This window comes from Protopterus annectens, chromosome 12.part0 (genome assembly GCF_019279795.1).
Source record: "Protopterus annectens isolate FY-2018-M chromosome 12.part0, PAN1.0, whole genome shotgun sequence".
Lineage (NCBI taxonomy): Eukaryota > Metazoa > Chordata > Ceratodontiformes > Protopteridae > Protopterus > Protopterus annectens.
The window spans coordinates 1,016,762,011-1,016,778,713 of NC_056746.1; the positions used below are offsets into that span (position 1 = coordinate 1,016,762,011).

General features: G+C 38.5%; 1 protein-coding gene across 1 annotated transcript in view; it reads left to right on the forward strand.

Moving 5' to 3' along the window:
* PFDN4 (prefoldin subunit 4) overlaps positions 1 to 16,703 on the forward strand; it is a 228,887-nt gene that overhangs the window by 19,377 nt on the left and 192,807 nt on the right. The window contains exon 2 of the mRNA XM_044090039.1: positions 4,182 to 4,286. Within this exon, the coding sequence (XP_043945974.1) occupies positions 4,182 to 4,286 (105 nt within the window). The remainder of the gene's footprint in view (positions 1 to 4,181; positions 4,287 to 16,703) is intronic.

Sequence of the window (16,703 nt, forward strand, 5' to 3'; positions counted from 1 at the left end):
TAAAGGCGGTCTGAGAAAGAGAGACTCCAGCAGTGAGGTCTAATAGTGAGATACACGTCAAAGTCTGATGGGATGCTGTGACTCCTTGACGGTATTGCCATTGAATGCAAGAATTGGGTTAACTTGGTCCACAGGCAATCATTTAGATCTTGTCTGAAGTACGTGATACATTTCTTCATACGCCATATCCACAGTAGCTTACAACAGCCATTGCAGAGGAAAATAACAAAATCATTCTTGGCCTTCATAAGAAATTATTCAGAGAATGTCTGAAAGCACTTGTACTATGACTTTTCCCCTTGAAGTACTTAACACTTTCTGCTGTGTCGCACTCTGTCATGTTTCCCTTCATACTTATGTCAATTTGTATGAAAAAGATGTACTAATACAAAAGGACATAATTTGGAGGTAATTAACAAATTTGGTGGTAGAGCAGGGACTAAATAGCCCCGAGTTAAGAGCTATGGAAGAATCTGTGGCTGTACACATGGGAGAGACCAAGGGCAGTTCGTGACAGACTAACTAGGATTTACAATTTACTTAATTAAGGAAAATAATTTACTAGGTGGGCCATGTGATGCTTATCTACTGTTAGATTCTTGGTCTTCGAGATTGCTGTATTCTTGAAAACCTAGATTAATAGTATGAAAAAATATGTCCGATAACTTTTTATTAATAACTTAAGTTTTTTGTAAAAATACATATTAGTAAAACAATAAGCATATTGTGTGTGTGTGTGTGTATGTGTGTATGTATGTATGTATGTGTATGTATATATATATATGTATATAAAATTTGTAAACAACTATAAAAACAAATAAGATAAAGTAAAATAGCAGATACAATTCCATTTATCTATAAGTTTTTTTTAAGTTTTAACCATGATCATTTTTTTGTAACATTTGTAGTTCTTATCGTTTGTATTTCCCTATTACAAATAGTCTTCGCTAATAAAGTCTGTAAAAGAGGGGCATTTGCTCTTCCAGTTTGAGGTAATAATTTTCCTTGCAATTGCAAGACGAGACCAGAGAAGGTGTAATTGAGTTCTTAGAATACAGGTTGGCATTGGTGCATTAAGTAATAACACATAATCTGATAATTCGCTTTTATCTGACCATAACACTTTTATAAAATTCCTAAAGTCAGTCTAAAATACTTAGTATTTAACAATTTATGTTTCTAATCTTTCCCCACATCTCCAACATTCTGCAATATCTTTATTTGCTATCAAGGCAACTTTGAGATGTGAGCTTCTATGTATGCATTTCCATGTAAAGAGTTTCCAGGAAATAAAAGATGTTATTGATAGACTTGAATATTGGTTGTTTTTCATTTTCAGAGAGAATTTTTTTATTAACTTTTAATGAAAAACTCCATAAGGATTCATCTTGAATTTGCATTTCCGCTCTTAGCATTTTGTAAATTCTTGACAAAGATATATTTTTATTGTTGTTTAATGTATTTAACTCACAAAAGAGAGTATTTTAGATAATGCACTTGTGTTTGGGTTCCAGATAATTTTTAATTCATTAGAAATATATATTTTTAAATATTTGTATATTTAGCCAATTATTGTGGTTTATGTTGTATCTAGTTATAAGATAATTTGAGTTATGGACATTATTATTGTTTAAAAATTGGTTCCAGAAATCCAGTCCATTTTCATTCATTTATTTTATGTATATTATAAGAGTCCATGCATTCTTTTTTGCAAGCTATAGGGACTGTTATAAATGATACTTGAAAGTGTAATTGCTATGCATTTTCTTCTTGAAGTTATTTAAAATTGACAAAGGGAGTGTAATTAGTGTTTTTATTTATAACTAAAAGTATTTTATTATTATTGTCTGGGAGGAACTCTTAATCCATAACATTAGTATTATTATAAAGCAGGGTATTTTATGTGTGTGTTTCCAATTAGATATATAGTTAATGTTAACTATGCCTACGCAGTACATCAGAGCTGTGGCCAAAAGCAACGGAGAAAGCAAGATCTCGTTGCTTTTTACACACTGTGTCGCTATGTTAAAGGAGATATCCGTTGCTTTTTTTTAAACCTGTGTCGCTATGTTAAACTCCTTTAACATAGCGAGACAGTGTTTTTAAAAAGACTTATACTAATGGAAAAAGTCCGGGCGACCGGACCCTTTTCCATTAGTATAAGTCGATTTACAACATGCACGCTGGCCAACCAGCGTGCACGTTTTGGAATATTAATGGGTGGTCATGGTATAATATAAAATTAAGTAATCTTACCTTAACAAGTTGGTTATTGTCCAGGTTTTGAAGAAAATGTTCTTGTTTAAAAGTGTAATGTGAATGGGGGTACACACTACTTGACTCTGAGTTTCTTACTTATTTTGTCACAGGAGCTTATAGAATCTTTAGTTGCTTGTCTTTTCAGACTAGGTAAGAAGAGGTCCACGTCTTCAACTTCATCTAATAAGTTGCTTTTTCTGACTCCATTGCTTCTCAAGGTTATTTTCAGTCCTTCTGGAAGACAGATTCTTATTCTGGCAGGAAATAAAATCTGTGCTTTGTCAACTTTTATTTTAGATTTTTGATGAATTGTACACAAGCTTTCCTTTTTGTTATCACAGTGGCAGTGTAATCATTATCAAATCTTATGGTCTTCCCATTAACTTGAACTGGATTTCCTGACCACACAGTTTTCAGTATTAAGTCTTTGTCTTGTGTTGACAGGAACTTCACTTCACTATAATTGATCTTGGAGATGCTGGATTTTTGGAAAGGGGAATGTTTGATAAGGACCTGTGGGCGCTCTCAATCCCAAATGCTAAGGCTTCTGGAAGATTTAGAGCTTTAGGTAGCCAGTCATTTAAAAATGGATGTTGTTCCCTTCCATTTTCTCTGGTATTCCATATATTCTAATGTTGTTTCTTTGAGATCTACACTCCAAGTCTTCCACTTTTTCTAACAGCAGGTTATTTTATTTCAGTAAGAAATCCTATGTTATTTTCATTCTCCGTTTGTCTTCCATCTATCTCATTAACATATTCTTCTGTTGTAGCTATTTGATCAGAATGCTTTGTGATAATTTCTTTCAGGTCATCAATCTGCTTCTTACTTTCTTTTTCCATATTCTCCATAATTTTTTTTCCAAGTTATGCATGTTTAATGAGAGCTCTTGAGTGTTGGTAGTAATTATTTGTAATTCATTCTTCATGGAACTGTCTTGAATGACTCATTTCTGTTTCTGTTTGATCTGTGTCCTGTCTGTGAAACTTGACAGGAATTATCTCCAGAAAAGGGATTTAAAAGTTGAAAATTCTTCTTAATTATATATCCTCAGTAATCTTTTTGTATTAAGATGTTAAAATGCAGTCAGAAAAAAAATCTTTTAAGGCAGAGCAGTGATGCAATGCTGCTATCTGGTTGACATCCTTGGCCACTCCCCCATGTCCGATAACTTCTGACAAACGCCTAGATGCATGCATGCACGCAGTATTGTTCATTTTAGAAGACTTTTGTTAATTCAGACTCTCTCTCTTCCACATACAGATGATGTCTTGGAAGATGATGCATGACTAGGTTGCTGTGGCAGCAATGGTCTTTAAAGGAAGTCAAAAGAACTTGTTAAAAAAAACTAAAGATTGCCTTTTGGTGATCTCTGCAACATCGCCACCCTTAATGGGTTATTGCGATTTTTTGTTTTAAAGATGGTCTGGTATCAGTTTGCCTTGTCTTCATATTTTCAGGCAAGTAAGTAATTAAAAGGAATGTATATGTGTCAGTATATAATTAAATTGTTCTGTTTTTTTAAGTTAATTTTCAAGTTTGTGTCCGAATGTTGTAATGTTCTCATTATAAACACATCTATGGGGGAGGGGCTTGACATTTGTAATCATCTCGGCATAGTGTTTTTTTTTTTTTTTTTTTTTAATATCTTTCAGAATTTCTGACGTTGACATTCATAACCATTTGCTTGGTGGCAAGTGGTAACCCATACTCTTGAATGGACTTGGTGTCTGCTTGGATTTTTTTGTTGTTGTGGTGGTGATTTGAGTCCAATGTACATGTGATGGTTTCTCATGACTTGTTTTCTGATCTTTTTTTAACAGTTTTTATAATAGCAGTCTGTTGTATTTAACTGTAATTCCTTTATAGTGTAGCTGAATCTAGGAGTTTTTAAACTTGTAACAACATATTTTATTATTTAGGCTGAAGATGTAAATGTCACTTTTGAAGATCAGCGGAAGATTAACACATTTGCAAGAAATACAAGTAGAATTACAGAATTAAAAGAAGAAATAGAAATCAAGAAGGTAAGAAATGTTTATTGCTTGCTCCTAAGTGTTGTGTTCAGAAGTTTAGTGTACAAGCATTTAATCCTTTTTTAGTTGTGCTGACCTTGCGTGAAGTGGTACTTGTTTCGTATCTCCATCTCCTCACCCTGCAGTTCCTGGGCTGGGTTGGAGTTAAACAACACTCCTAAAAGAGGCAGGCATTGGCAGTAAGAGTTTCATGTGACTATTTTCCTAGTCCTATTTTTATAGGTTTCTTTGGGGATGTTGAGTATAAAGTGTCATTATCTACGTGTGTGTGCGTGCCTGCCTGCCCTCTCTATGTATGTATGTGTGTGTGTGTGTGTGTATATATACACACCCATAAACCTACATACACATTTCCGTTAATTTTTTGCAGTTATGCAGTTTCCCTAGTTTTTCTAATGTCATTTGATTTTTAGAGTTGTCTGTAGTCCCCACTCGGGACTTCTTTAGTGTGACTGACATGAGCCATAACTGTTGGACTTTGTGTTCTGCAAATACATTTTGAAGTGCTAGAGTATGATGTTGGGCATGTCATTTCAAACTGTCTGAAGATAGTCCTCTGGATGAAGGGCCCCTATCCCTTGCTTGACTTGTTTTCTTCCCTCAATGTCTGTCTGGTAATAAAGAGGTGGGAGGTATTAGTAGCTCACATAGGGTAAGGAGAATAAAGATTTTTGGTTCCTTCTCCCCTAAATGGAATTGAAACCCGTTCTGTTCCTGTAATTCTTCGTTGCAGAATTTACTGTTTTAATGTTCCATTTCAGCTGCTTGCCATTATCTTAAAAAAATTGTCACTTGCTGAGAATTTTGCTGTCACTTTACCTACAAACTATAAGAAATCTTTGTGAACAATAAACCCTTTTTAAGAAAAAATAAAAAAATGCAGATTGTCAAATGTAATTCCCAGTGGTGCACCATGTAAATGCTTCAGAGGAAAATTAAGTGCTGTTTAAAGTTTGAAACTGAGACACGAGGCAGTTGGAATGTTCAAGAAGTTGTAGAAGTGCTTATCCCGTATTAATTTCTATGTATTCAGTGGCGATAGTCTATCCATTCAGTTACCACAGAACGAGCTGAAACTAGCAGGGTGCTGTACTGATTGAGATAGCTCCAGCTGAACTTAAACTGCGCATTTCAGTTATGGTGACTTTTTTGAACAATGTACTAAACATTTTGTGAGCTGTTGCTGCTGTCCCAATAAACGAGCTGTAGTACAGTATGTATATGTAATTACATTGTAGATAATACAGCTGCATTGTGAAACAGCAATGATTTAGACACTCACTCACTCTCTCCCTCATATATATCTATCTATCTATATATATATATATATATATATATATATATATATATATATATATATGTGTGTGTGTGTACTTGCGCATACAGTGGATATAAAAGTGTACACACCCCTGTTAAAATGCCAGGTTTTGTGATATAAAAAAATGAGACCACAATAAATCATTTCAAAACTTTTCCCACCTTTAATATGCTCTATAACCTGTACAATTCAATTGAAAAAACAAATCTGTTAGGGGAAAATGCAAGTGTGCACACCATTAAACTAATACTTTGTTGAAGCACCTTTTGATTTAATTACAGCATTCGGTCTTCTTGGGTACACACCTGCCATGAATTAAAGAGACTTGAACCCCAAGTAAAGTTCAGCTGTCCTAGTAGGATTTTCCTGACATTTACTCAGTTGCTTGCTACAGCAAAAGCCACGGTTCGCAGAGAGCTTACAAAGCATCAAAGGGATCTCATTGTTGAAAGGCATCAGTCAGAGAAGGGTACAAAAACATTTCCACAGCATTGGATGTACCATGGAACATAATGAAGACAGTCATCAAAAAGTGGAGAAAATATGGGACAACAGTGACGTTGCAAAGAACTGGACGTCCCTCCAAAATTGATGAAAAGACGAGATGAAAACAGGTCAGGGAGCCTCCAAAGAGACTTACAGCAACACTGAAGGAGCTGCAGGAATTTCTAGGAAGTATTGGTTGTGTACTACATGTGACAATAATCTCCCGTATTCTCCATATGTCTGGACTATGGGGTAGGGTTGCAAGACCAAAGCCTCTTCTTGCACAGAAAAACCTCCAGGCCCAGCTAAAATTTGCAAAACAATACATCAAGTCTCCCTAAAGCATGTGTAAAATGTGTTGTGGTCTGATGAGATCAAAGTTGAACTTTTTGACCACAATTCCAAAAGGTACGTTGTGGAGCAAAAACAACACTTTGCATCACCAAATGAACACCATCCCCACGGTGAAGCATGGTGGTGGTAGTCTCATGCTTTTGGGGTTGCTTTTTTTCAGGTAGAACTGGGGCTTTAGTCAAGGTGGAGGGAATTATGAATAGTTCCAAATACCAGTCACTTTTGCCCCAAAACCTTCAGGCGTTTGCTAGAAAGCTGAAGAGGAATTTCACCTTTCAACACTGCAATGACCCCAAGCATGTATCCAAATCAACAAAAGAATGGCTTCACCAGAAGGAATGCACCAGCCAGAGCCCAGACCTAAATCCAGTAGAAAATTTGTGGTGTGACCTGAAGACAGCTGTGCACAAGAGTTGCCCTTGCAATCTGACAGATATGGAGCGCTTTTGCAAGGAAGAGTGGGCAAATATTGCCAAGTCAAGATTTGCCATGCTGATAGACTCCTACCAAGAAGACTGAATGCTGTATTTAAATCAAAAGGTGCTTCAACAAAGTATTAGTTTACGGGTGTGCACACTTATGCAACTAGTGTATTGTATGTTTTTTATTTTTTCCCCAAACAGATTTGTTTTTCAATTGAATTGTACAGGTTATAGGTCACATTAAAGGTGAGAGAAGTTTTGAAATGATTTATTGAGGTCTCATTTTTTTATATCGCAAGAATCTGGCATTTTAACAGGGGTGTGTACACTTCTTCTTTTTTTTTTTTTTATATCCACTAATATATACATTGGTATCACTGGGATCGGACCTTAGGCTGGATAAACGAATGGCTGTTTAGTCAGAAAAAGCATACAAAATAGCATTTATAGGTTATAAATCAGATAAAATAACAGGCTTTATGTTAGTTTGCATTTTTCTAATGAATATGAAGCCTAAAATTCAAATGTCTGTCATTATTTGCCCCAGAGGAGGCATAAGTGTTCTTCTCTGTTCTCTTTAACCAGACATCAAATTTCTGCCATAGCCCTAGCAAAAGACAAGGCTGATTTTAAAGAGGGGCCAGATAAGAGGGTGTCTGTGTGTTGAGATTTTTTTATATATATATAATTGTGCAATAATTAATTTCCAGGTTATTTATTATAGTCGTTCAAATTGTAATGTGTTTTTTATTTCATTTAGATTTAAATAATGACTTGGAGAAGATTATGTACTGAAAAGCTACAAAATATTTAATTGGAGAATGGGTTATTTGATATAAACAATTCAGACCACGTGACTACTGCATTCTGAAAAAGATAAGTGGTATGAATAGTAGTATGACTGATTTTGATATAGTTGATCCGTCCTCTTTTAGGCTAAATTGTAGTCTGGTAAGTACAGGGTGTGCGCCTTTGAAGTGAATGTACACAGTACTATAAAATTTGAGCACAACTGTTACTGGCTGAGTGTTTGATTTTTAGTTTTATGCAGCATTATTTTAATGACTGGCTGTCTGCATTTCTTTCATTTGTCGTACTGTGTAATGAATTAGTGGTCATTTATTTTGGGATATAGTATAGCCTAAATTTTCCTTTCTGTGATATACTGGCAAAATCAAGATATTGTATCTGCTTTTTAAAAAGCATTCAACACTGAACAGCATTTCTTGGCTCTGTAAGCACTTTTGTTTTACTTAATATAGTGCTGAGCCAGGTGTAAGCATTTGTTTTGAGGGACTTTTTATGGCACAGGATGTTTCTAAAATATTTTATTCTTGACCTTGTCTGTGCCTTAGTTTAACTTGCATTTGTAAAGGCCATGTTTTGTACTCATTTATTATGTGTTTAAACAGGATAGTCTGACTGGGCATACACAGAGATGCAATTTTTTTAGCAGATACACTGGAAGAAAAACTTCATTTTAGATTAGTTACATCACAAAGTAAAGATGCTCACTTTTCTTTATAGGCATGTGGAGATAAGCTCCATTCAAACTAGGTACATGACAAAGCAAGCTAAAAAGTACAATACGATAGCAATGCCGTACAAGGCAAAGGTATATAACAAAACGTTATAGCTCCAGTTCTGTATACAATATAAGGGTGCAAGACAGTAGAGTTTGGCCTCATGCAGTGATTCAGAGACTAAAGAAAATCCATATAGTGATATGCTGAGAGAAAAGTGGAAGGCACTATTGAAAGGAGATAGAGAGAGGTGGAAAAAAGGAAAACCTTTATTTGGTAGAAAGTGGGGAAACGCTGTGGAAAATTCAGAGAGATTTATTAGATTGATAGGCAAATGACTAAGGAGAGTGAGGTGGGCTGAGAGGTAATTTTTTTTAAAGGTGGGGTGGAAGAGGGGTGTGTGGTGTAGATAAAATAATGTAGTTTCTCATTCTAAAAAGACTATTGTATAGAACTCAACAGTGGAGTGAGTTGACTGGGGCAGTAAGAATATATTCATATGTAGGTACTAGGCTATTGGCACAAGGGCTTAAGTCAGCCTAGCCAACAAGGTTCCCTGGCTTACGCCACCCAAGAAAGTTTTGTTTTCCTGTGCCCCTGTCCAGCAGAGCCACAGAAGTGAACCCCGGGGTGTATTTCCTATTTCCCATCCACTCAAGATTTTTCTTGGAGTGCTAATGAGGAACTTTGCTTGACGTAGATGGTTAGCTTGTTCCAGAGTATGGGCGGTCTCTGGGACAGGAATCTGTCCCTCCAGCATGTCCTGTTTATTGTGGTGACAAGGTTTAGGTCCCTAGAGCATGTAGCTCGGAGCAGAGTATGGGCGGTCTCTGGGACAGGAATCTGTCCCTCCAGCATGTCCTGTTTATTGTGGTGACAAGGTTTAGGTCCCTAGAGCATGTAGCTCGGAGGGATTGGGATTTCTTTAGGTGCAGCATGTCCAACAGGTCTGGGTTTGATATAGCTTTATATGTTAGGCAGAGATCACCTCGGAGTAGGTGATACGTTACAGAGTAAAGCTGGAGTTTTTTGAGACTGTCATTGTAGGGCATATGTTTGAGGCCAGTAATCCTCTTTGTGAGGTACTTCTGTGACCTTTCCAGCTGCTGCAGATGTCTTGTGGGGTACATTTCAAAAGGGGCGTTGTACTCTATAATGGGTCTAATGATTGTCGAGTAGAGAGGAACAATAACACCTTTTTCCTGGATGAGAACCCTTTTGTGATGAGGTGTGCCACGTAGAAGGATTTCCTGACTACTGTAGCGATGTGATTATCAAAGGAGAGACTACTGTCTGCCTGGGTGCCAAGACCTCTTATCACACATTCAGCGTTAAGTAGACTGCTGGCTATGTGGTAGCTCATGGATACAGAGTTTTTACCAAAGGGGATGACCATGCACTTTTTGGCATTGAGCTTGAGGCCATGGCTCTGACACCAGGCATCGGTCTCAGTGAGGCCCTTCTGTACGATGTCCACATCATTTGGGGACTCTACTATGGCTCCTAGTTTGCAGTCATCTGAAAACTTAGCCAAACACCTTCTGTGTTAGCCTGTACTTCAGAGAAGTAGATACCAAACAGGAGAGGTTCCAGGACTGGACCCTGTGGTACTCCACTTGTTACTGGTTTGAAGTCAGATTCTGAGTCCGTAACTTTTACAGTGTGGGTTCTATCACTGAGCCAGTTGGCAACCCATGTTGTGACGTAAGGATTTGTACCTAGTTTAGGGAGTTTATCTATAATTCCTTAATGGGGGATGATGTCAAAAGTCTTGGCGAGGTCAAGATAGGCTGTGTGAACCACCTTACCCTCGTCTACAGCTTTGGTGACTGCCTCAAAGAAGTCGATCAGGTTCAGAAGGCATGCTCTGCCTTTCACAAACCCGAACTGTGTGGGGTCCAGAGTTTGAAGGTTACCAATGTCTTTGTTCGAGTTCCATGGCCTTACAGACCAGGCTCGTCAGGCTATATGGCGATAGTTCCCAGGATCAGTGGTGGCGCTCTTTGTGGAGTGGGATAACTGTTGCTGTGCGCCATTCATTGGGCACAAAGTCTGATGTGAGACTATGATTGAACATGGTGCTTAGGTGGGGAGCTAGTTTGTTCTGAAGTTCGTGTAAAACGCAGCCTGGGATGTTGTCCGATCCCATGGATGCTGTCTTTTTTGGCTATAGAGATATGGACCCTTTAGGGGGTGGGGGGGGTAGGGTGAGGGGGGGGTAAAGTTAGCACTGAACTTATCTGCCAGGATGCTGGCAGTATCAGTTGGTTCTGTAATTTTTGGGCCGTTGTGCTGTAACTCGGAGCAGGTCTGGGTGTTGCCATTGAGATTCCTGACATAGCTATAGAATGCTTTGTGGTTGTCCTTAGAATCGGTGGCGATTTTGTTTTCGTCACTAGCTTTGGAGGATCTTATAAGGGATCTTAGCTTCTTACTGAGGCTGACCAAGGAGCTCCTCCACTCATGGGATTTCACTCTCTTTTGCAACAGTTTCTTCCTTCTGTTGTAGAGTTTGTTTATGGCAGGGGACCACCAGATTGGCTTCCTTTTTTTGGAGGATAGCGTCTTGGTTCTGTTTGGGATAGCACGATCCATGCACTCGTAAGTGCTTTTATAGAGTGCATTTGTGTAGGATTCTGCAGTCGTAACTGTATTGTCCATCTGCATGGGTGTCATGAAGTTCACCACTTCTGTCTTAAGAAGCATGAAGTTGGCTTTGGAGAAATTTTTTACTATGGTTTCCTTTAATGGGGAGGAGGGATGTGGATATCTAGGGTTGATTAGCTTGTGGTCGGATCTGGCCAATGAGGAGTTGATTTCAGGTGTGGAACACCAGTTACTCATGTTTGTAATGACTAGGTCTAGGATATTGTTGCCCCTGGTGGGGGTGTGGATAAGTTGATCCAGGTCTTGGAAATTTATGAATTCCAGAAAGCGTTGAGCGAAGGAGTTGGTACACGAGCAGTTTTTCCAGTTAATGGTGGGGTAGTTGAAATCACCCATTATTAGGGTGTTTGGTTGAACCCTAATATTTCCAGTATATCAAGAAAAGAGGAGTGGGAATCCTGGGGCATGGTGGGGGATAACTGCAAATTGGATTGCAGTTTTGCCCAGAGTTAGTTGCACTTGGATAACCTTGGATGCATTATGCTGCGCAACTAGCCTGGAGGTGTGGATATCCTTAATGAATATGAACACACCTCTGCCTTTGGGGTTCTGGTCCAGGTTAGATGGCTGAAAAGTGTGTTATGAGTTATAGCCCTGGTAATGCAGGGGTGCACTCTGGAGCCTTCAACCAGGTCTCAGTCACTGCACAGTTATCAATTTTCTCAATTTTAAGGAGCTCCTCAAAGGAGTGCATTTTGAGATTTAGAATTCTAGCATTGAGTAGCATTACCCTCAGTTTTTGCTTGCCTGTTACGGTGGTGAATTTGTCATTTGAACCTTGCCTTAAAAAGGCACTATAGGGGTGGCAAGAGCCTTAGCCAGTATCCAGAACCCCAGGGGTGACAGGTGTAGGCCATCTCTGGCAAAGCATCGTAGACTGTCGACAATGTCATCCCAGGCAGACGGATACTGGATCCCCTTAGAATGACACCAGAAGCTTAGCCAGTTGTTTGTCAGTCATTTTGTCCTTGTATTGCGGTATCATTCTGGGCTATGGCAGGATGCTACTCAGGGCTACGGTCATACCTGCCTGGACAAGATCAGAGAGCTCTTCCATGTATCTCTTCATGTAGTCCAGGGAGGTACGTCTCAGGTCGTTCACACCAACATGGACAATGACAGTCATATTTGTACTTGTTGTGGAGTGACCTGAGTACATGGGTTATGTGGCGGATCCTGGCACCAGACAGGCAGCTGACAGTAACCTTTTCCTTGTTTAGCCTGGTGAGTGGGACATCAGTGTGCCTGACTATAGAGTCACCTATGATTAGTGTGTTGGATACGTTGTTTTGCCTTATGGGCTGTGGTTGAGTGGCACACTGAGTCTGTGGGCTGTGTGTCATTTGGGTTGTGTTGGGGGGTGGAGGTTGATTGCATTCTTGCTTTGGAGGTCTCTCTTGCTTGAGCAGATTATTATTGAAAGCCTCCGCAAATGTTCTTGTGTTTTTGTGTGGATTTTGGTGGTGTAGATTGTGATGAGTCTGGTGTGGTGCAAGTGTTTACCTTCTCCTCTTGACTGTCAAGTTCATTCTTGGATGGAGAGAGCTTTACCTCCAGTTTGGCTAGATAAGTGCATCTCTCACAGGTTGTAGTGTTGGGTGGCAGGAGGAGAGGGTTGTCTGTGTACATGAGGCAATTGCTACATTGCCCCAAGATATTTTCCTCTAGACAAGTGAGGAAAAGTGAGTACAAGAGCTGTTTTTCTCTAAGCAAGTGAGGAAAGTAAGTACAAAATCTGTTTTCCTCTAGGTAATGAGGAAGGTTGTGCTGTAGTAATTTGTAGCTTATTTAGAGCTTACAACAAGTTCTGAAGCAAATTCACTTCAAGTGTTAAAACCAAGAATCTGCATCTGAAGTAGACTAGTTACATGAAAGAAACAAGTGCAAATGTGGCTTGTCAGAAAGTTGAGTGAGATGGAAAAATTACCCATGCGGCCAATAACTACAATTTCTAGGCCAGAAACCACTCCTTATGTGGTAGGTTACCTAGTGCTTACCACTCCCACTGATAAGCTAGCGAGGTTACCTAGTGCTTACCACTCCCACTGATAAGCTAGCGGGCTTCCCTGCAACACAGACAGGCTTAGGGGGGTTCAGAAGCTTGCAAACAGTCCTGGATATAGCATATCTGTATCTGGAGTAGACTCGTTACAGGAAGGGCAGCAAATGAGCGTAATTTTTTTTGTTACAGTTAAGCAGAATACAGGGAGATTCTTTTTAAGGAAAGGGAGAAAGACGAAGCAGAAGGTTACTAAACAAGTGGGTCAGCTTTCCCAAATGTTCTCTTTGTATTTGGTAGAATGAGCTAATGACATTAGACTGACAGGAGTGTCCCAGATCAAATTTACAGTAGGGGCGGGCAACTGCAAAGCCACCAACTATAAGAAGAAGACACCAACAGGGAGGGATGGTGAGGAACAGATCACAATATTCAATAAAAGAAATAACAAAATTGCAGACAGACCACTATATTCACTGAACAAATAGATATAAAAATAAAATGCAATACTATCTCTAACACTGCAAGTTTGTACTTATCCCAGCTTGTAATGCAGTTGATTGTAGATATAAAGCAGCCAGCCAAACGGTTATTGCTGAAATAATTTCAAAGATATATTGAATTTCTTGGGAAAGACACATGACCATGTCTGTTTTTAGATGTCAGATTTTGGTTGTGTAGGCTTTGGAAATGTTCGTTTTTAGCTGAAGTCAATTTTTTTTTTCAACGTACCATGAGGTTTCTGGATTTGCGGGTAGCTAGTAGGTTTTGACTTGGCGGGTTGTATTTTTAGAGCAGATTGATGTAGGTGGAGTATTGAAGTGGCTTGTATAGAAGTAGAGGAGCGTTTTAGAGTAATGAGTAGGTCAGTAGATGGACTAATTGTAGGCAGTTTAGCAATTGAGTACGGATTTGTTGCTTAATGATGAATTTGGCTATCTTGTAATCTGTAATTTGCTGAACTGGGTAACATTAGAGCAGCATGTAGTAGAGTTGATGGCATGAGTTATTAAAAGAATGTGCTCAGAAAGGTAAGGTTTTTTTTGTAGAGTAGCCCAAGTTTCTTGCTTGATTTTGCTAGTGGTATACTTTATATGAAACTTCAGCTGTTGGATTAGTAGTGATCCTATGTAGTTCAATGATGGTATTAATGTGGGACTTAAACTTTTTTATTTTATTTTTATTTATTTTTTTTGCATTTTATAGTAGCTAAGCTGAGTAAGCTGTTTTTCTAGTTGTCTTGGGTGAGATGTCTGTGTGTGTGTGTATAATAAAAAAAAAAAAAAAAATATATATATATATATATATATATATATATATATATATGTGTGTGTGTGTAATAAAAAAATATATATATATGTGTGTGTGTGTGTGTGTAATTAATATATATATATATATATATATATATATATATATATATATATATATATATATAAAATCATATAATGTGTGCCATGCCTCCTAGGCCTGTGCATATTGTTAACAAAGATGTAAAAATTTTAAAATGAGGGCCCTAGAATTGAGCTTTGGGGGATATACCAGTAGTTACAGGAAGGAGGAATGGGAGTTTTGCCATTTAATATGGAGACTTCCCATACATGTCAAACAGCGGACGTCGCTGGCCCTCTTCAAGAGAAATCTTGAGAGTATAGGAAATGGAAAATTCACCCCGGGGATCACTCCAGTGGCTCTACTCAGCAGAGGCACTGGGAAATAAGGTTGGGTGGCACGATGCCAGAGTAATCCTATGGGCTAGGCTTGTAAAGGCTCCAGGGCCATTAGCCTAGTACACGCCTATGAACCTATAAACACTTTTTTTTTTAATTGGAAAGGTGGACTGGCAACTGGACCCTTTGACCCTTTTCAGCCCAAACTAGGCAAAGGACACTATCTAGTCCTGTGACTGAGTTAGCTTTGAAACTGTGAATGAAGATGTTGATATTTAGGTGAGCTAGTTGAATTATTAGATGTGGGTGGGATACCATATTGAAGGCTGTGTAAAGGCCTAGGAAAATATATTGTAATGAGTTGGACATAATTTTGGCTCATCTTTTCAAGAGAGGATAATGGACAAGTGTTCATAATGTGGCTTGTTCTCAAGCCATGTTGTGATAGGGAGAGCTGGTTGTTAAGGTATTTTGAGAGTTGCATGTGGTTACACCTCCCTAATAATTTCAAAAGGGAGAGGGCATAGCAGTGAGTCTGTAGTTTTGAGTTCTGTCCCGTCACCCCTTTTGTGGTGAGCAATAATTCCTTAATTGTGGAATATATGGTGCTTTGATAGAATAGTTCATTAGAATGGATACTTGTTAGACAGTTGATTCTGCTGTTATTTCAAGAGCACCTGCAGGTAAGAGGTCAGGAGCTAAGGCTATACATTTAGTTTGTTGTCTTTGTTGGAAGGTGTGGTGTAGGTGGAGTGGAAGCTATTGGGGATGGCGTCCAGGTGGAATATAAGGTGTTGAGACTTATCCAAGATGGGAATCTGTGTTGAAGTGGAAGTTCAATTTGTTGGAAAATGAATCTGGGAATTTTGCTTGGATTCAAAAGTGTGTTTGAAGTACTTTTTTCTGGAACTCTGTATGTGCATGTTTATTCAGTAAGTGGCTGTATTATTTTGTTGTTTTTAAGGTTTTGGTTTGATTTTCTTGGGTGCTTGTTCTACTGATGTTAGTGAGCTTTGAAAGACTGCCAGACTTTCTCTGAGAAACATTTTTTTTTGTGCTGGTCACTTTTTGTGCTGATCAATCAAGGATCAGTGCTAAATTTCACTTGCTTGTGATGCTGTTAAGATAGGAAGTTGAGTGTAGGTAGAAAGCTATTGCTAAAATAGTCCATGGCTCTCGAGAGAGAGGTTAGGTTACTGGCTTCCAGTGAAACTGTTAAATAGGTCTTTAAAATGCTTTTAAGATTTCTGACCAATTGTATTTGATGTCTTGGGGTGTTCTTGGTGCAGTTTCGAATGTCATATATTGGGTAGTGGTCACTTATGCAGTTTGACCTGATGTATGGTTGTAAAGAGAAAGAGGTGTGATGTTTGTAACCACTAACACCATTTCATTGATACTTTCCCTCCCCTTTATGACCTCTGTGAGGCTATATATGTAGATATTTGGATTTGTTGGTGGAGTTGCTCTGTGTGTTCACTGGATGCGTGTAAATTCTGGTCGATGTTGATATCCCCTAGGATAAAATTTGCGTTTTATGTTAAAAATGAGCCAGAAAAGGAGTCTCTGGTTTATGGGGTATTTTGTATTTGAAAGGATGACTATAGATTGTTTCAAGGTGTATTTGTTTATGTGGTAGGAAAAATATAGATTGTTACAAGGCATATTTACTGATGTGAGCTGAGACTTAAGGGCAGTCACTAGTAGCTCTGTAATACTGGATTTGGGTAAGCGTAAAGTGTTTTCATATCAACAGCTATGCTGTGTCTGTTGGGTTAAAAGATAATGTCATTGTGTATCACTGTTCTGTTGGGTTAAAAGATAATGTCATTGTGTATCACTGTTGCAGTGCTCCTTAAAGAAGGGCTGCCCTGCTGTGGCAGCCCATCACTCTGCCAGTATGGATAAGCTTGAAAAAGATCTTGTTTGCACCATATGTCACATGTCACATTATGCTCCAAATACAGAATGT